At 43.1% G+C, this 21,562-nt stretch overlaps 1 protein-coding gene across 2 annotated transcripts in view; it reads right to left on the bottom strand.

Annotated features, from left to right (window-relative positions):
• Positions 1-996: 996 nt before the first annotated feature.
• acbd6 (acyl-CoA binding domain containing 6) overlaps positions 997-21,562 on the bottom strand; it is a 47,243-nt gene continuing 26,677 nt past the window's right edge. Inside the window, exons 7-8 of one of the 2 annotated variants that reach the window (XM_076985296.1) lie at positions 7,969-7,999; positions 997-2,098 (exon numbers count right to left, since the gene is read on the bottom strand). In XM_076985296.1, coding sequence (XP_076841411.1) covers positions 1,944-2,098; positions 7,969-7,999 — 186 coding nt within the window. In that variant the 3' untranslated portion in view covers positions 997-1,943. The remainder of the gene's footprint in view (positions 2,099-7,968; positions 8,000-21,562) is intronic. The other variant, XM_076985297.1, reaches the window with a different exon arrangement.

Raw genomic sequence — 21,562 nt, forward strand, 5'->3', positions numbered from 1 at the left:
TAAATTAACATGTTAATAATTATTTAGTCCAAGATCTTGCACGCCATGGTGAGAGAGGGCAGAGACACGATGAACTTGATGGACCAATCTATTTCATTTCATTCAGGATGTGGTGTGCTACATCTATTCATGATGATGTGTGCTACACCTTTGGTAAAAACAACTTCTTTTCTAACACTGGCTCTGTTAACACAGTGAATGCGCCATACGTCTCCTCAGGACCTCATATGTGAGTGTGTGTGTGTAAGTGTGTGTGTGGTGCTGCTGCACAGAGCTGTAGGTGCAATCAGGCATTAAGTAATTAGTTAAATAATTAAATAACGACCAAAGAAATGTTATAGCAGCAAATAAGATTTCATAAAAACTGAGTGGAGTTCAGAAGAGCTGAAAGTTCAGAGGAGTTCAGAAGAGCTGAGAGGAGTTCCCAGGAGGCCCTGTTAACAGGGGAAGCTACAGTATGTAACATTATGTGCTTGAGATCCAGTGCTTGTTTTTGCGGAAGTGTCAGAACATTACAGAAGAACCACCATCAGTGCAGCACACCATCAGTTAGACCAATCAGAACAGAGGATCACTGGAAAAACCTGAAAATGGCCAATCAGCACGCCCCACCTTTGCATCCCACCCAACCTGGCTTGAAGTATTCTGAAGTGTGAAATTATTCCACAATCATTCAAGACTTGAGGCTGTCATTGATGCCAAAGGTGTTAGGGTTAGGAGTTATGTTTAGGGTTAGGAGTTAGGGTTTAGGATAGGGTTAGGTGTTATGGGTTAGGAGTTAGGGTTTAGGTTAGGATTAGTTGTTAACGCTAACCCCAAGGTTGATAATGATGACACAGTTAAGACTCAGAGAGCACATGCTGATCTAGGGCAAAGATTTCTATTAAACAACAACAATAATAATAATAATAATAATAATAATAATAATAATAACACATTAATAATTGATGATTATTAAAAAACACAAAAACCTAAAGGATGAACCACAAAAGACAATTTTGAGATTTCACTGTTTTAATAGGAACAACAATAACACACTGTTCATAACATAGACTGCTTTGAAATAAATGACTATGTTTTTACCTTAACAAACTTTACACAGTTCACAGCCAGACAGAGCAGCTCAGAGACCTCAGACACAAGTCAGAGTGAAGTCACTACTAGAGTGAGATGATGCATGTTTCTTCTCTGTGAGGCTGGCCCAGGCATTATCTATGTTCGGTTGTGTAGCAATAAGGATCCTGTTTACTGAAGCCAGAACCAGAGCTCGGACCACAGCTCCTCATGAACCCATTTCTAACATCAGCCTTGTTTGAGTTGGGGTGTCATTCACGTATTAGTACCAGTGAGAAAATAGGAAGTCACATTCATCTATATTAAAAAGAAATTTCAGTGAATTTACTGGTTTAACATGTTCAAAGTCTATTCCAACCTGTGAATACTAAAACCCTAACCTATAAACTTTAACTAACTTAACTATCCATAACCTCTAAACTCTAACCCTAATCCCTGAACCGTAATGCCATAATGTCCACTGCACAAAGAAGCCTTCAGCTGAAAGTCGTGAGCCTAGTCTAAACACTAATCCCAATAACCCTGACCCTATAATCTTGACCCTATAACCCTGACTCTATAACCCCTATAACCCTGACTGTACACATACTGGGAGCATTAGTAGTAGACTGTTTGAAGAACTGTCTTCCCTTTTCATTTCATCACATCTTTAAACATCCAGTATATGATTTTACAGAATTCTCTGGGTTCTGTTCTTGAACACCTCTGTCACTCAGACAGAAAAGTTGCTCCGTCAGGCTGTGGAGTGTGGCTAGAGGGGTGTGGCTAGAGGGGCGTGGCCAGAGGGGAGTGGCTGTATGGGGTGTGGCAGAAGGGACAGCTGCTCTGAGATGTGCTGGACTATCGCCATAGTGATTGTGAGTGGAGCTTTATCCTTTAGGAGCAGAGTACTGACGCAGGAGAGATGAGATGCTGCTGGACTCAGTGACCTCCTCAGGGAGAGAACCTTCACCATCCTTAATAGAGGGGTCTGCACCAGCATGGAGAAGCACCTCCACTATCTCTGCAAACTCGCAGGCTGAAGCTAGTAGAGAGACAGACACACAGACAGACAGAAAAGGAGAGAGAGAAATTTTATCAGTTTAATTTTTAAATATTTTTAAATATTGAATGTTTTCTTGACATTTCTTAAATATTAATATGCTTTTTTATTAGTTTTTTTCTTGGTTTCTTAGTTAGTTCTTTTGCTTTGACAAAACTGCATAATCACATTCATGTTAATACAGTATTATAAACGAAAAAAGCAAAAGCAAGAGTGAAAAAAAATGAAAGACAGACAAGAAAAGAGAACTATGAGGTGAAGAGAGACAAAGAACACAGTGTGAATGTTTATGTTTAAAAGTGGTACACTCAGACTCACTGTTCACATAGAGGACCTTAGAGAATTATCACCAGTGGAAGTACACACACCCCCAAACATAGTCATACCCATCTACACACACACACACACACACACACCCACACCCATCTACGCACACACCCATCTACACTCACTCCCATCTACACAAACACAAACCTAGTCACACACATCTACAATCACACCCATCTACAGTCACAGACACACCCGTCTACACTCACACACCCGTCTTAAACACACAAACCCGTGAACACACACCTATCTACAGTCACACTCATCTACATACATACACACACAACTACTGTCACACTCATCTACACACCCACCTACACACACACATATCTACAGTCACACCCACCTACACACACACACACACACACACACACACACCTGCACACAGGTTGTAATCAAAAAGAGAAGAGAAGATGAAGCCCCTCCCACTCCTGATGGCCATCTTTAACTTCCCACAAAGACAAGATGAAGCCCCTCCTACTCCTGACGGCCATGCAGCCTCACCTGTGGTTATGACCACAGTAGGACCTACACAGGTAGTGGTGGAACTGTCGGTGTGAGTGGGAATGGATGGAGCCGACTATACATAGTGTCAGGGGATGGTTGTGGTTGGTGGGGTTGTGAGGGTGGATGTGGTTGGTGGGGTTGTGAGGGTGGTTGTGGTGGGTGGGGTTGTGAGGGTGGATGTGGTTGGTGGGGTTGTGAGGGTGGATGTGGTGGGTGGGGTTGTGAGGGTGGACGTGGTGAGAGTGTGTCTTAACCTGGTTAGTGGAGCCTCCTAAGCTAATGCAGAAGACTCGGGTTAGGGTTAGTTATGGGTAGTTAGGGTTGGTTAGGGTTAGTTACGATTGGTTAGAGGTGGTTACGGTTAGGTAGGGTTGGTTAAGGTTAGTTAGGGTTGGTTAGAGTTGGTTAGGGTTAGTAAGGGTTGGTTAGGGTTAGTTAGGGTTGTTTAGGGTTAGTTACAATTGGTTAGGGTCAGTTAGGGTTGGTTACGGTCAGAGATGTATAGTAACGAAGTAGAACTACTTCACTACTGTACTTAAGTACTAAAATGCTGTATCTGTACTTTACTGGAGTATTATTTTTTTCTCCTACTTCCACTTTTACTTCACTACATATTTTCCATTAGTTTACGTGCTGTATAGTTACTCGTTACAATTATAAACATGTTAGCTGGCGCTGTCATCGGCTCAAGCGATCAGGCTGTCTCATGAGAAAACTACGCATGCTCCGGTCGTGTCTCATTTACTCTGCTGCTGCTTTCACTGAACACTTGAGCTTCGTAATCTAGGTTCACTTGACACGTTGTGACTGGCGCAAGGGTCTGCACAGCAAAAATGAGGCAATCGCGGTGGCTCCACCCATGCGCGTTGGCCACGTGCGAGGTCGCGTCACGAGGTCGTGCACCTCACGATTTTTGTGCGTGAGAAGTTACAAGGTGGAATTCATGCACTTGTATGGCACTTTCAAGGTCCATTTTCAGTTTTTCCTAGCACCTTCAGCTTAATTTACATATTTATACAAATACACATATATTCAAAATTATTCCAAATAATTCGCCTTTTATCACATTAAAAGAGATGGTATGGTGTTTGGTAAGACCAGAAGAATATGTGTATTACATAAGTTTGGCCTTCCACACCTTCAGCATCGAGTGATCGTGGCAGTGAGGGTGAGGAAGGAGACCACCCCTGGCCCTACATAGAGACAATGTTTGCGTTTGCCAGAGTGAAAGAAAATGCCTACTCCTAAAGAGTTTTGGCCTTCAAAAATTCACCTTTGAACTTGAAGAATCACATCAATGGGTATAACACAAATATAACGCACAGAAGACACTCCAGCTCGAGATGTCAGTAAGCGCTAGTTAGGTTAAGATATCTTAGCTAACTAACCTAATTATGTTCATAACATGCTGCAGTATTCACTTAACATTAGCTGGCGATCTTAAAGGCGATGTCATGCTGAGTTGTGTTTTTAGCAACAGTAATCCGCCCTTAGCAAAAAAGTTTATTCAAGTGTACTATGAGTATACTTATTTTTTACTAAAACTGAGGAAGTATATTTGAAAGTGACTTTTTATAAACTATATTTTAGATACTTAAGAATAGTATAGTGAAGTATACTTTGCTTATACTGAAACGTATAAACAGAAGTCTAAGACTAAGTACATTAATACCAAGACTTGTATTTTAATACTAAAACTTGTACTTTAGTATACTTTTTACATCTTTCTGCCACAAAGTGCTAATACTTACTATATCTTGCTCCAAGTGCATAATAAGGTCAAGTCATTGACTCATGCTTAACTTTTAATTTATATATTAATAGTATAATGCTGGAGTTTAAAATGTTATGTTTGTTATGTTTATATTTTTACAAGCATATGCACAAGTTTTGCTTTACCTGTCATGCTACAGCCCCTGACCCCTCCCCTTTGGGCATGTGTTTATGTTGTCTACGTCTAGTCGTCTGCATCTGTGGATCTTTGTAGGTGTGGTTGTGTCTGAGTGTGTTCATCGGTCTCACCTGTGGCTCGTCTCACGATCACTTGGGGCTTATGTGGTTTGTCTATTTAATGTGCGTTCACACAGTGTCCTGTGCTCATCTTTGGCAGAGTCGATCACGTTTATATGTATAAGTGTTTCACTTTCGCTGTCTGCACATTTCATGTGTTAAATAAAGTGCCGTTTGTACTGCAAGATAGGACTCCATGCCTCGTCCTTATCTCGCACCCCAGCGTCACATAACCACTTTTTACAAACAAGGACTTGATCTTGGAGAGACCATTATGTTTATATTTTTTACATGCAAATGTGCACTTTTTCCTTTCATTATCTCCAGTAAGGAAGGACTTTAATTCATATGTATTTGTTTTTGAAATGTGTTTTGGAACACTGTCTTGTGATTTTGTAAATGCATCGCACTCTTGTGTACATACAGTAAACTTTAAGAATACTTTAAGGAGTATATTTCAAATACATAAATAGTAAGCTACAAGTAATATGCCAAGCAAACTTATATTAAACTAGTGAAATAACCAATGTTTATAACAGTATACTTAAAGTATACAATAAAAATAGACTAAGTATAACTAGTACAATGGCAGTAAATTGATAAGTGTACTTGTGGTATACTTTCAGCATACGAGAAGGATATACCAGGTCCATTGATAGCATATAGATGAGTATACTAGTTTTATACTATAAAGTGTACTTTCGAAAACATAAAATGAACTTTAAAGTATTCTCTTTTAAACTAGAAATGTTCCAATTTAGTCCGAAAAAGTATGAAATTGGTACACTTTCTAGTACACTTAAAATATATGGTCTGTAGTATACTTGCTATACTTATACTGAAGTATACTTAATAAGATGAACTTTAGGTATACTACTTTTTGCTAAGGGCGATCTTTTCGTGCTGACTAATCATGTGTCCATTTTTATAGTGTAGTGTTTATATAGGGTAAGTGCATTTATTGGGGGTAAACGCAGGGCAGTAGGCTCACCCATAAGAACCCAATGGATGGATTTTACGTCCAAAATACGCCTTGTTTTTCAGCTAAATTAGGATTAACTTGTACTTCTGCGTCAAACCTACGGCGTAGCGGGACAGTGTTAAGTTCAGATTTTTAAGTTGCTACTTGTTTTTACCTACAGAACATTTGTATTTGTGGTCTTTGACAGCTTTGATTTGTAAGTGATATATAAAAAATTGATAATCAAACTTTGACTGCTTTCTTTAATTAATACTAAACACAATCCTTGTACGTTTTACTTTCAGAACTTGAATAATAAATTTTAGAATAAACTACTTGCAATATGTAAGTACAAAAAATGCTGAATACTTCTGTACTTCTACTTAAGTAAAGTTTTTAAAGAACACTTCAACTTCTACTCAAGTCAATTTTCTGATAGAGTACTTGTACTTTTACTCAAGTATGGGTCTCTAATACTTTATACATGTCTGGTTGCGGTTTGTTAGGGCTGGTTATGGTTAGTTAGAGTTGGTTAGGGTTAGAGTTGGTTAGTTAGTTAGTTAGTTAGCCCTAACCCATGGTGATGAGGAGGGAGAGTGTTCTTATGTTGATGTGGGTGTGTGTGATTGTCTACATAGTGATAAGGATGAGAGGTGTGTGTGTCCCCATGGTGATGACAGGTGTGTGTCTCCCCATGGTGATGAGAGGGTTGAGAGATTTACAGGTGCTTCTCTGCCATCGGAGTTGTGTCCAGATCAGCCAGGTGGGTTTTACTTCCCCTCCTCTGATAACTAAACTGTTCCACTCCAAACATGCCCTAATACACTAATCCAGTCTTATGAGAGGACAGCAGAAAACAGGCTGAGAGACGTCAGGAAAAAGTACCAATATGAATACATATAAAAGCTTATGTGTATACAGTGAGTGACCGTATGTGTTTGTGTGTGTATACAGTGAGTGACCGTATGTGTTTTTGTGTGTATAGTGAGTGACCGTATGTGTGTTTGTGTGTGTATAGTGATTGGCCATGCGTGTGTTTGTGTGTGTATAGTGAGTGACCATGTTTGTGTACATGTGAGAATGTATGTATCCCTCAGCTGTTCTCAGGTTTGATGGTCCAGAGGAATTAATTTAAACCTTCATGAATCTCATGTCATGTTGGAGACCCTCCAGCTCAGAGAGGTGAGAACAGATTTTCATTCATTCTCTTCATCTCACTCTCTTCATCTCTTATGTTTATTAGGCATTTTTTAAACCCCCCCCCCCAAAAAAAAAGAATCATTATTTTAGTGTCCCCTCAAGGGGGTCATGATGATCACCCTGCCAAAGCTTCCAGATGGTGCACACACATGCACGCACACACACACACACACACACACACACACACACACACACACACAGCAAGAGCTCTGAGGGCACGGAGCCCACCCCACATGTATAGTCACATGACACAGGAACAGGGTTGATTTCCTATGGGACAACTAGTGATGATTACACACTCTATTCAAATCCACCCCCAACACACACACACACACACACACACACACACACACACACGAAATAAAAGAGACAATGATGGATGAAATTCACCTGATAGAATAACTATAGAGAAAAGGGAGAAAGAGATGGAACAGGTGCACAGAGAAAGATGGAGAGAGAGAGAAGAGAGGGAGGAGAGAGAGAGGGGAGAAAGGGAGTGAGAGGAAAGAGGGAGAGAGAGGGATGAATAAAAGGAGGTGTGTGTGAATTTCTGGCCCGTTGGACACAAGCTCTGTCAGCTCTGCTGTGTCAGTGAGACTGTTGCTGCCCCAGCAGACAACACTTTATTCACCTGATGCTCCATGACACAAAGACCAGAAACGAAAAGTCACAGTGACAGCAGGCAGCAGCTGTGGGACTGAACCACTTCATGTGGGAGCCAAGTGAAACTGTGCTGCTTTAAATGAGCTAGTAAACGACCTACAGAGCAGATAACATGTCCTCAGTGTCCTCAGCTATATTCCTAGAGTGGAGCAGAGACATAAGGAACAGAATGGCAGTTCCATACCATAGTGCAGCGGTGTCTGGCCCTCGTCATCCTGCAAGAGGGAGAGAGCATGAATGACAACAAGGCATATATCTGTGCGTGTGTGTGTGTACAGACAGAGAGCAGTGGTAAATGGTCAATTCTTGGAGACAAATGAAAACTGAGGATAATGCACCATCCAGTGCTCTCTGCTGGATCTCAACCACATCCACCCTGTAAAGTGCACGTGTTTAAAGTGCTTCCTGGTCCGGGTAATTGCAGTACCTGGTTCCACTTCCCCACCTGCAGAACAACACTCCTCACGTAAATCCAACTTCACAGGGATTATGTGCAAAGATTAAATATCGATTAGCAGCAGGAACAAATTCTTTGAGTAGTTCAGCATCAGCTGCATGAGAACAGGTGGGGTTACGGGCAGGAGGGGTGAGGTTACAGGCAGGATGGGTGGGGTTACAGTTTTTTAAGTCACTGGTTAACATTTAGGATTTGGGGTCATTAACAGCTGTGTGTTTGTACCACAGTCACCTACTTAACACCAGGAGTAAAGGGCAGAGCTCTTTGGTCATTGACAGTCCAGAGTGGTGAATGAACCTGTCCCTGACCGTTTCCCATTTCCACACATCTGCTTGCAGATATGAAACAAATTTGCCAGCAAACACAATGCGGACGCAAATCTGACCAGCAAAGTTAATGTATGATTCAGAGGTGGCTGCTATCTAACTATCTAGCTATCTGTCTAGGTTAGCTAATTTTAGCTAACTGAACTGGTAAACACTGATATTGAGCTAAGGCTAGCTAATCATAGCTAACTGACTAAGACAAACCCCCACCCCCCACTCCAAGTTTCTAATCAGCTTTGTTGAACAAAACCGAGCAACAAGGGTCAGTGTGTCTTCTGACACGCAGATCTGAAGCCCTCCGAGCACAGGAGTGAGGACCAACTATCAAGAAAAGCTAAAGACGAAACTAACACTAACTCTAATGAAGCAAAAGCTGAATGTATTGTCCTACAGCCGCCATGCAATAGTGAAAACTACCAAACAAAACCCAGTGGACAGTACAGAATACAGGAAATGATTTAAGGGTTGACGTAGCAGGTGACGTGGGGAACTACGGACTGGCTTAAGCATACAGCCGTTAGACTGCACCTTTTTGGAGCAACATGTGAAAAGCTTGAGGAGTGTACAGCATTAGTGTACAGGACTACTGCGCTCCACGTAAGCTGGAAGTCCTAGAGCGAGAGGCACCAGAACCTTTGTCTCATCCTGTGGCTGTGTGTGTGTACACACTACAGATACCATCAATATTCTACTCCTCTTCTGCCTCGACCCGTGCCAAACCCCTGGAGTATTTATTTAACTACTGGGTCAGCTTAAGCAGCTAGTGCAGATATACTGGCGCGCACACACACACACACACACACACACACACACAAAACGAGAAAGAGGGAAAGAGAAGGAAAAGTGAGAGTCATATGTATGTGTGTCTGTGTGGTGTTGCCATTCATCCGTGGTACAGAAGTACCTCTGTAGCTGGGGTCAGGGGTCATGGGTAAGGGGTTAAATCCACTCTGGGGGACACACGGGGTATATGGAAAACACACTGCACCTTTGACTGTTGCTGCACCATTCTATTCTAATGAAGTGTAATCTGCTCCACTTAGAGCCTCACGTAATCTCTGTGTGTCTGTCTGTGTGTCTGTCTGACAGAAGAGTTAAGGAAATGACGGATGTGGGTAAGTAATGATGATTTGGGAAGACCGTGTCCTGCAGGGGATTGATGGAGTCGTCCTCCTCTTATGCAGATCCACACTAATCAGCAAGTGTAATTTATCACAACATACACACCCACATACACAGCAGTAGTCTGACCACACACACCCTCGCAGCACACACACACACACACATAATAGACAGACCCTCACATGGCTATGATGTGTGACTACACCTGTACAGCTTAAAAAATGAAATGGTGGGGCAGGACAAAGTGAGTGCATCTGTGTGTGTGTGTGTGTGGAGTGGGGTTGAATATACATGTTAGTGTGTGTGCACATCTGTGATGGGAGGAGTCGTGTTAAGAGGATCAGGAGGCGTGGCCAGCCCTAATTGAATCTGCTTCACCTCTCTGAGGCATGTGTGTTAACCTTGTCAGTTAGTGTGTGTGGGCTTGCCTGTCTGCACACATTACACACTCTCAGTGTCCTTGAGCTGGCCACAATCTTACAGGATATTTTTATTGTTCCAGAGCTCAGATAACTCAGCTAAACCAGCATCTCTCTCTACATTAAAGTATCAATGATTAATTAACCTAATTGAAAAACTACAGCTTAGTGATGCAACCAGTATACACTGCTGTCATGAGAAACTCCCCAGTTTGCTGCATTACCTCAGCATACCATCTCATTAGCATACACTACCATTACAATTACATGTTATTAGCATGGAAGACAATTAGCATATCATTTTTGTTAGCATACTAGATATGCAGGATAAGAAACACTTAATGAAACAATGAAAAGAGAAAAAAAAACGTAAATAAGATGACAGCAGCCTCACCCCACTGATCTACACCTGTAATCATAGCCGACCCTAACTCTGACCTTAACGTGGCCCCCAGTCTACCCCAGAGCTCTGAACTGAGTGCTGATCTGAGAACAGTTCCCCTTCTCCTTCCAACAGGATGGAAATGAATGAATGACACTCACTTCCTGGTCAATGTGGACATGCCAGATTTACTAATTAATCCAGGTTGAATTAATGAATGAGTTTTTCATTAGTTTATTAAAATCACATTAGGCAATGGCTTCACTTTTACTGCTTAAATTGGAACTTAGATTGTAGACTTGGGTTCTAAGCAGAGAACAAGGATGAATGTTAATAACAGGTCCTGATTCACACTGACCCACCGCTGCCATGACAACATCTCTTCAGCATCGGCTGGTTGTGCTCTTCGGTCCTGCTCTTTGTGGAACTGCTGCTGTGTCCAATCACTGCCAATTCAGTACTGAGGAAATGTCTATGTAAACAAAACACATACCAGCCCTTCCTAGAGCCCCAGCGTCCCCCACTCCAGCACTTCAGCTCCCAGCCCCTCCCCCAGCCCTGGCAAGCCCACCCCCCCATCCCTAGGGACATTTTAGGCTCCACTAAGTGATTCCACTTTAGACTGAGAATTAACATGAGCAAGCTAGGATCATCTGCACAGTTTAAAAACAAATACATAAAATTAATAAATAAATGCATAAAGCACAGTAATACGAAAATCAATGCTGCCGGCACAGCTAAAACAGCGCATGGGGAAAGACCAATAAAACAGCCTCTGCTCGGAAATACTTTAATTCATTCCCTCCCTCTCCACATATATATATCTCTCTAGATCTCTCTCTCTCTCCATCTCTCTCTCTGCCCCCCACCCCGCCACCCCCCACCGCCCCCCGCCCCGCTGTGGACAGCTTTAATGTTCTGCCGTATTTATATAGATGGTTTGAGAAATAAAACCGTTGACTGCTGGGTGTAGTGGCTGGCAGGGAGAGGGTCAAACAGATGGAAGTGAGTAGCAGATCAGAGGCACTGACACACTCGACCACACAAAAAACACACTGACACACTCGACCACACACCAAACACACTGACACACTCGACCACACAAAAAACACACTGACACACTCGACCCCACACCAAACACACTGACACACTCGACCACACAAAAAACACACTGACACACTCGACCCCACACCAAACACACTGACACACTCGACCACACACACTGACACACTCGACCACACACACTGAAACACTCGACCACACACCAAACACACTGACACACTCTCGAAAGGACCACATACAAAACACACTCACTATACACTCTTGAAAAGACCAAACACAAAACACACTCACTATACACTCTAAAAAAAGATCACATTCTCCAACATTCTCACAGTCTTATTTGGAAGGATGGATGGAAAGACACATGCTCACACACACACACACACACGAATGCATACATGCACATGCAAACACACACACACACACAAAGGCACTGGTCTGGAGTAGGGTGAGAATGCATGTGTGTGTGTATATTTGTGTGTGTGTGTGAGTGAGTGTGTATACGTGAGTGTTTGTGTGTGTGTGTGTGTGTGCCTGTCCACTCAGGGTTATGACAGATTGCAGGGCAGATGTGTTATGACGCTTGGTGCAGGTCATTTGTTATAGGGAACTGAGGCTAGAGAGGACAGTTCAGAATGTGTACGACGGTTCTCACCACAGCATCTCAAACAGCTGCAGACTGTGTTTGCGGTGTGTGTGTGTGGGTGTGTCTGTGTGTTGCGGTGTGTGTGTGTGGGTGTTGCGGTGTGTGTGTGTCTAGCATGTGATGAGACTCTCATCACATGCTAGCCTGCGGTGAGACTCTCATCACATGCTAGCCTGCGGTGAGACTCTCATCACATGCTAACCTGCTGTGACTCTCTCATCACATGCTAACCTGCTGTGACTCTCTCATCACATGCTAACCTGCAGTGACTCATCACATGCTAACATGCTGTGACTCATCACATGCTAACATGCTGTGAGACTCTCATCACATGCTAGCCTGCGGTGAGACTCTCATCACATGCTAACCTACCTGCTGTGACTCATCACATGCTAACCTGCTGTGACTCATCACATGCTAACCTGCTGTGAGACTCTCATCACATGCTAACCTGCTGTGAGACTCTCATCACATGCTAGCCTGCTAGGGTTGCCACCTAGGTCTGACAAAAAACAAGGACACTATCATACGCGAACGTAAATTGTTGGCCGGGGGGGGGGGGGGTGGCGAACATAAAATGTTACAGGGGGGAATGGACACAGCGAGAAAAGATTTAAAGTGTGCTGAAACAGTCTAAATAGTCGTTTGAACTAACCTAGTGAAAACCGGGACATTAAATGAAATTTTTTTTTTGCCGGGACCGAATATTAAAAAGAAGGAAATCCGGGACAGCCCGGGAAAACCGGGACAGTCCCGGGAAAACCGGGACAGGTGGCAACCCTATCATCACATGCTACCCTGCTGTGAGACTCTCACCACATGCTAACCTGCAGTGAGACTCTCATCACATGCTAACTTGCTGTCCTAGCAGACACTGTGGACACTAACCGGCACGTCTGCCCCTTTAACATTTTCATCACAGCCTTGCGGTACTTAGTACCAGAGTTGTATAGTAACAAAGTAAAACTACTTCACTACTGTACTTAAGTACTAAAATGCTGTATCTGTACTTTACTGGAGTATTATTATTTTCTCCTACTTCCACTTTTACTTCACTACATATTTTCCATCAGTTTAATACTTTTACTCCGATACATTTTTTACGTGCCGTATAGTTACAATTATAAACGTTAACTGGCGCTGTCACCGGGTCAAGCGATCGGGCTGTCTTATGAGAAAACTGTGCATGTTCCAGTCGGACTCGCGTCTTGTTTACTCTGCTACTGCCTTCACTGAACACTTGAGCTTCGTAATGTAGGTTCACTTGACACGTCGTGACTGCCGCAAGGGTCCGCGCGGCAAAAATGACACAATTGCGGTGGCTCCGCCCATGCACGTTGGCCACGCGCGCGCTCGCGTCGCGAGTTCGTGCACCTCTCGATTTTTGTGCGTGCGAAGTTACAAGGTGGAATTCATGCACTTGTACGGCATTTTGAAGGTCAATTTTCAGTACTTTCCAGCACCTTCAGCTTAATTTAAATATTTATACAAATACACATATACTCGAAATTATTCCAAATAATTCACTTTTTATCTCATTAAAAGAGATGATACCATGTTTGGTAACAGCAGAAGAGCATCATAATAAGCTTGTTGGCGTTTTAATGTACATACACTACCGTTCAAAAGTTTGGGGTCACCTAGACAATTTTGTGTTTTCCCTGAAATCTCTCTTTTATTTATCAAATGAGTTGCAAAATGAATAGAAATATAGTCCAGACATTGACATGGTAGAAATAATGTTTTTTTTTATTTGAAATAATTTTCTACTTTAAACTTTGCTTTCGTCAAAGAATGCTCCCTTAGCAGCAATTACAGCATTGCAGACCTTTGGCATTCTAGCTGTTAATTTGCTGAGGTAATCTGGAGAAATTTCACCCCATGCTTCCAGAAGCCGCTCCCACAAGTTTGATTGGGTTGATGGGCACTTTTTTTGTACCATTCGGTCAAGCTGCTCCCACAACAGCTCAATGGGGTTGAGATCTGGTGACTGCGCTGGCCACTCCATTACCGATAAAACACCAGCTGCCTGCTTCTTCTCTAAATAGTTTGTGCATAATTTGGAGGTGTGCTTTGGGTCATTGTCCTGTTGCAGGATGAAATTGGCTCCAATCAAGCGCTGTCCACAGGGTATGGCATGGTGTTGCAAAATGGAGTGATAGCCTTCCTTATTCAAAATCCCTTTTACCTTGTACAAATCTCCCACTTTACCAGCACCAAAGCAACCCCAGACCATAACATTACCTCCACCATGTTTGACAGATGGTGGCACTCATCCAGCATCTTTTCAGTTGTTCTGCGTCTCACAAATGTTCATCTGTGTGATCCAAACACCACAAACTTTGATTAGTCTGTCCATAACACTTTTCCAATCTTCCTCTGTCCAATGTCTGTGTTCTTTTGCCCATATTAATCTTTTTCTTTTATTAGCCAGTCTCAGATATGGCTTTTTCTTTGCCACTCTGCCCTGAAGGCCAGCATCCCGGAGTCGCCTCTTCACTGTAGACGTTGACACTGGCGTTTTGCGGGTACTATTTAATGAAGCTGACAGTTGAGGACCTGTGAGGCGTCGATTTCTCAAACTTGAGACTCTAATGTACTTGTCTTCTTGCTCAGTTTTGCAGCAGGGCCTTCCACTTCTCCTTCTACTCTGGTTAGAGCCTGTCTGTGCTCTCCTCTGAAGGGAGTAGTACACACCATTGTAGGAAATCTTCAGTTTCTTGGCAATATCTCGCATGTGTGACGATCGGGGTGGAGCGAAAGACGAGACACAGAATCCTTGCAGAGACGTCACTTTTAATGAATCACACATAGATTGCGCAATAGCGCACGAGGAACATCTGACACTTACACAGAAACGTGTAGACTCTAGACAACGACGAGCACAGGACACTGCGCGAGCGCACATTAAATAGACAAACCACATTAACCCCACGTGATTACGAGACGATTCACAGGTGAGACGGATTATCACATGACATAGCCATCACCACGGAATATCCACAGACGCAGACGATGCACGTAGACTACGTAAACACACGCCCAAAAGGGAGGGGCCGGGGTCTTCAACGTGACAGCATGGAATAGACTTCATTTCTCAGAACAAGAATAGACTGTCGAGTTTCAATTGAAAGTTGTTTTTTTCTGGCCATTTTGTGAGTTTAATCGAACCAACAATTGTAATGCTCCAGATTCTCAACTAGCTCAAAGGAAGGTCAGTTTTATAGCTTCTCTAATCAGCAAAACTGTTTTCAGCTGTGCTAACCTACTTGCACAAGGGTTTTCAAGGGTTTTCTAAATATCCAATAGCCTCCTTACAGAGTTAGCAAACACAATGTACCATTAGAACACTGGAGTGATGGTTGTTGGAAATGGGTCTCCATACATCTATGTAGATATTGCATTAAAAACCAGATGTTTACAGCTAGAATAGTCATTTACCACATTAATAATGTATAAAGTGTATTTTTGATGCATTTAATGTTAGCTAAAAACTGCTTTTCTTTCAAAAATAAGAACATTTCTAAGTGACCCCAAACTTTTGAACGGTAGTGTATATTGGCACCTTCCACACCTTCAACATCGAGTGATCGTGGCCGTGAGGGTGAGGAAGGAGACCACCCCTGGCCCTACCTAGAGACAGTGTTTGCATTTGCTGGAGTGAAAGTAAATTCCTATAGGATGAAGTGCCATCTCTGCCTCCCTAAAGAGGGTGAAATATTGGCCTTCAAAAATTCACCTTCGAACTTGAAGAAACACATCAATGTAACAAAAAAGACACACCAGATTTAGCTGTCAGTAAGCGCTAGTTAGGTTAGATATCTTAGCTAACTAACCTAATTATGTTCATGACGTGCTGCAGTATTCACTTAACATTAGCTGGCAATCATAAAGGCGATGTCACGCTGAGTTGTGTTTTTAGCAACAGTAAGCCGTGTCTCTTTTCATGCCGACTAATCATGTGCCCATTTTTATAGTGTAGTGTTTTTATAGGGTAAGGGCATTTATTGAGGGTAAACGTAGGGCAGTAGGCTCACACTTAGAATCCGACCGACGGGTTTTACGTCCAAAATACATCTCGTTTTCTCAGCTAAATTAAGGCGAACGTGTACTTCTGCGTCAAACCTACGACATAGCGGGACATAGGTTATCTGTTTTTTGTGTACAAGGTGTTAAGCCAAGTTTTTTAAGTTACTACTTGTTTGTACATACAGAACACTTGTATTTGTGGTCTTTAACATCTTTGATTTGTAAGTGATATATAAAAACAATTGATAATCAAACTGACGGCTTTCTTTAATTAATTCACAATACTTGTACTTTTTACTTACAGTACTTGAGTAATAAATTTTAGAATAAACTACTTGCAATACTTAAGTACAAAAAATGCCGAATACTTCTGTACTTCTACTTAAGTAAAGTTTTTAAAGAACACTTCAACTTCTACTCAAGTCAATTTTTTGATAGAGTACTTGTACTTTTACTCAAGTATGGGTCTCTAATACTTTATACCAGTGGTTCCCAAAGTGGGGGGCGGAGCTATTGCAGGGGGGGCGCAGAGCTTGGAAGTAAAGCCTGGTTTATACTTTCGCGAGTGACTCCGCCCACCTCGCGCAACCCTGTACGAACGGTGTAGGCGTTTATACTTGTGCGAGCTTCATTGCAGTGTTCTCCGAAACGATAGGTGGCAGTGGAGAATAAAAAACCCCTGCAAAACCGGTGAAAGAACATTTTTACCTGACGCTACACCAGACATCAAAATAAATAAATATATACACACACACTATATATATACATAGATCTATATAGATAGAAATAGACATCTATGAATCTGCGCAAATGGTGGAGGCGTTTATACTAGCCGCGTCACATTCTTTGTAGTTTTGTCCGAAACGATATGTGGTAGTGTAAAGAAACACCCCTCAACAACAGGGGAAGAAACATTTATCTGACGAATTTTAATGTTGCTTTGTGTTTCAGGCTTGAAAAGTGCTGGAATTTAGGCTAAAGTACTTGAAAATGCTTGAAATTGTAACTACTTCGTTTCACAACAAATATCTGTCTGACTGAACAGTTCTCTTGTATTACGTTAACAAATACGAGCCTCTTTTAATTCCAGGATGAAACATGAGAGAACGTGAAGATGTTAAGATTGGGCATTTTGAAAATAAATAAACATTAAATAATGTGATTAAAAAGCGAATTATTTCAAATCATTTCGAGTATATGTATAAATGTTTAACTTAATTAAGTTTAACGTGCTGGGAAATATTGAAATGGACCTTTAAAGTGACGTACAAGTGTTTGTACGTCACTTTAAATTCCGCCTTATAAAAGTGTATGAACCCTGCAAACATGACTTTGTTCATTGCGCTGAAGCGCGGAGCGCGCAAAGTTACAAAATTCGAGAGGTGCACGACCTCCTGAATCGACAGCCCGCGAGGCCTCGCGCACGTGCGGAGCCACCGCGATTACGTCATTTTCGCCGCGCGGACCCTCCCTATGCGTCAAGTATAAACCAGGCTTAAAACATGTGCACATGTGTCAATATGGGGGGGTGTGTAGGGGGGGGGGGGGGGGGGGGGGTGCAAAAATATTCTTATCTACTAAAGGGGGGCACGGCAGAAAAAGTTTGGGAACCACTGCTTTATACAACACTGCTTAGTACAAGATCTCTGAATCTGAGAAAATACAGCTCTTCATCGGTATGACAACCTTTCCCAGTGAGACGTAAGCTGGATGATCTACCTGCAGTCCAGTCACACAAGCACTCACCTATACTAGTTTACCAGCAGTCTGATCTGTATTAGCCAACAAGCGGTCTGATATGTATTAGCTTACTAGTGGTCTGATACATATTTGCTTTCTAGTGGTCTGATACCTATTAGCTTACTAGCGGTCTGATACATATTAGCTTACTAGCGTTCTGATACCTATTAGTTTACTAGCGGTCTGATATGTATTAGCTTACTAGCGGTCTGATACATATTAGCTTACTGGCGGTCTGATACATATTAGCTTACTGGCGGTCTGATACGTATTAGCTTACTAGCGGTCTGGTCCAAATTTGATCCAGATTTGTTACAAATCTGGCAGCGTGTGGGAAGGAGGGCGGTCAGCAAGACTGTTGGGGGGGGTGGGGGGCACAGGGGTTTCATTACAGCTCATTAATTTCTTACAGCACCACTGGGATTTGCCTCTGCTTCTTGGACCTCACAGGGTTACAGCAACCACAGATTCACACCACAGCAACGTCACACCACAGCAACGTCACACAACAGCAAAGTCACACAACAGCAAAGTCACACAACAACAACGCCACACCACAGCAACGCCACACCACAGCAACATGACAGCAAAATCATGAAACTCTGCTTTTAGGTAACAACGCTTATGTTATATGACCTTTCCTAGAGGAATGTGAGGCACTGCCTGTTAATACCAGCGCCACTACTCTACATCAACTTCTTACTGCACACAGTTGTGGGGCAGTACTTGCCATGTGTGGCCCTGCAGAGTAGTGTGTGGGGCAGAACCAGCCCTGTGTGGGGCAGCTTACTGAATTCCACTGCCGTGGAACAGAAAAAGCCTGAAATATGTTAAAAACATCAGAGCAAAAGAGAACAAAGTTAATTGAAAGCCTGATATGAACCCTGATCTGATATGAACCCTGATCTGATATGAACCCTGGTTCAATATGAACCCAAGTGACACAAAAGCCTAACCATCCTAACCCTAACCCCACCCCACTCTAACCCCACCTTAACCCTAACCCTAGTCTACAAAACTCAGTTTGATGCAGAAATGTGTGATATTAGAAATGAGGACTTGGAAAGGCATTCACACTACATGAACAATTTCAATGTCTATATGTTAAACATTGAATATGAATACCCTGTACATTCATCAAACCAATAATGAATGAGTCTGTACTCCAGAGTGTGAGTGTTAAAGCATTATCACATTTATAACAGTTCTCTAAATGAACATATAAACCTTCTACTATATGTGCTACTGCACTGGTCCACTCAAACTACAAGCTAAGTACAAAAGACACTGAACAGAGGTCAGCATCACAGCATGTCGTATCAAAGCTCTCCAAGACTGTAGGAGCTGCGTGAGGTGATTGTAGGAGCTGCGTGAGACGAGTGTAGGAGCTGCGTGAGACGAGTGTAGGAGCTGCGTGAGACGAGTGTAGCAGCTGTGTGAGTGTGTCCCATTCCTCATGTGTCCCAGCTCAGCATGACTGTGACTGCCAGGTTAGTGACATGAGGAGCAGGCGAATGCAGCTCCGGCAGAGCAGGTGAAAGGTGGAGGAGCAGCATGGCCCCTGATCTGGGATTACACCACTCCATTCAGACATACTCTCATCAGCTGATTAATTTTAAAACAATATTCATGGAAAGCACAAAAGGTACCTGCCCCCCTTCTTCAATCAGCAAATTAAAAAAGTAAATCACTCTTTAACCGAAAGCTAAAATCAGATCAGTAAGACAGTAAGATAAACAGCCAAATCCAAATCCTCATTATTTGGATTTTAAATAATGTTCAGAAATGATCAGCCAAAACATTAAAACCACCTGCCTAACATTGTGTAGGTTCTGGTACCACCAGAATGTCCTGGAGGTTGTGATAGAGCCTCTATGGGTCAGTCTCATTCCACACTTCTTGATGACTGCGACCTGGAGGCCAAGCCAACATGTGAACTCTGCCTTGTTCCTTAAATCATTCCTGAATCACTGTTGCAGGGTGGCAAACACACAGTCCTACTGAAAGAGACCACTCCCATTAAAGAACCTTGAAGGGCTGTAGCCGAGCATCTGTAGGTGGTGGGTGTCAAAGTAACATCCTCATGATGCCAGGACAGAAGAACACCGTTTCCCAGTACAACACATCTTGCCTGCATCCAATAAAGAATCACTCACTCAGCTGCCCATGTGATGTAAAAGACGATGTGCCTATCAGACCAAGCTCCTCTTCCATTGCTCCACGGTCATTTCTGAGGCTCTGTGCTCATTGTAGGTGTTTACAGTGGTGTATGAGGTCAGCACAGACCCTCTGTAGTCACACACTACAGGCTACAGGTGTTGCCACGTGGGTTCTTTCCACAACCGCCAGTATGAACCTTTCCAGACATTTGTGCTATAGTTGATAGCTACAGTAGCTCTTCCATGGAATCAGACCTTGGCTGAGATTTGCATTATAGGATAGGGATTAGGGGTTTAGGGATTCAGAGGTTAGGGGTTGAGTGGTTAGGGACTAGGGGGTTAGGGGTTGGGTGGTTAGGAATTAGGGGGTTAGGGGTTGGGTGGTTAGGGATTAGGGGATTAGGGGTGGGGTGGTTAGGAATTAGGGGGTTAGGGGTTGTGTGGTTAGGGATTAGGGGGTTAGGGATTAAGGACTAGTGGGTTGGGCCTCTAGCCAGAGAGTTTCCTGTGTGTGAGATTCTGCCAGACTCTGGATCTCCATTCGTCTGAATGTGCCAATCATAAAAATGTTTTATACTTTTAGAAGTCAACATGAGAATATGTTAAATGCCTAATTACAGAAATTCACACAAAAGGTTACAGTTCTGGATAAATATGGAGCTGAGGCTCTGTACAACTTGACCTCCTCATTATTTTACGTTTCCTTTACAGGCCTCATAACACGGGTTTATGTAACAGGAGTGTAGTGTTGATATCTGACCCTAGGGTTAGTGTCAGGGTTAGGTTAGGGTTGACCAAGATGCAGTCTGCCTGAGCACGCACGCACGCACAAAAAAGCCATTTGCAAATGTTCTGATTGTATGGGCTGTATAATGCAGACAATCTGGCTGATTACTTCCAATTGATTTGCCCTGCTGGGGCTGCGTGTGGCTGTTCTCTCCACAAGGAGAGTGCCAGAATGCTCACACAGCTTAAAGCTCACCCTCAGGGCCAGCAGCTCTTTAAACCTGGACATCACTGCCACAACCGAAACGCAGAGGAGACGGAGGGGAGAGAATGGGGAGACGAAGAGGAGAGAGTGGGGAGACAGAGGGGAGACAGACGGGGAGATGAAGGGGAGAAATAGGGGAGAGAGTGGAGAGACAGAGGGGAGACGGAGGGGAGAAAGTGGGGAGATGAAGGGGAGAGAGTGGGGAGACGAAGGGGAGAGAGTGGGGAGACGGAGGGGAGAGAGTGGAGAAAGAGGGGAGAGAGTGGGGAGACGAAGTGGAGACATTGATGTGAGAGGGGAGACTGAGGTGCCTACAGTATCACCTACCGTACACAATAACATACCTACAGTATCACCTACCGCACACAATAACAAACCTACAGCAGGGGCGGACTGGCATACATTGCTACCGGGGATTTCCCCGGTGGGCCGATGGGTTAGTGGG

Source organism: Brachyhypopomus gauderio, unplaced genomic scaffold, assembly GCF_052324685.1.
Source record: "Brachyhypopomus gauderio isolate BG-103 unplaced genomic scaffold, BGAUD_0.2 sc40, whole genome shotgun sequence".
NCBI lineage: Eukaryota > Metazoa > Chordata > Actinopteri > Gymnotiformes > Hypopomidae > Brachyhypopomus > Brachyhypopomus gauderio.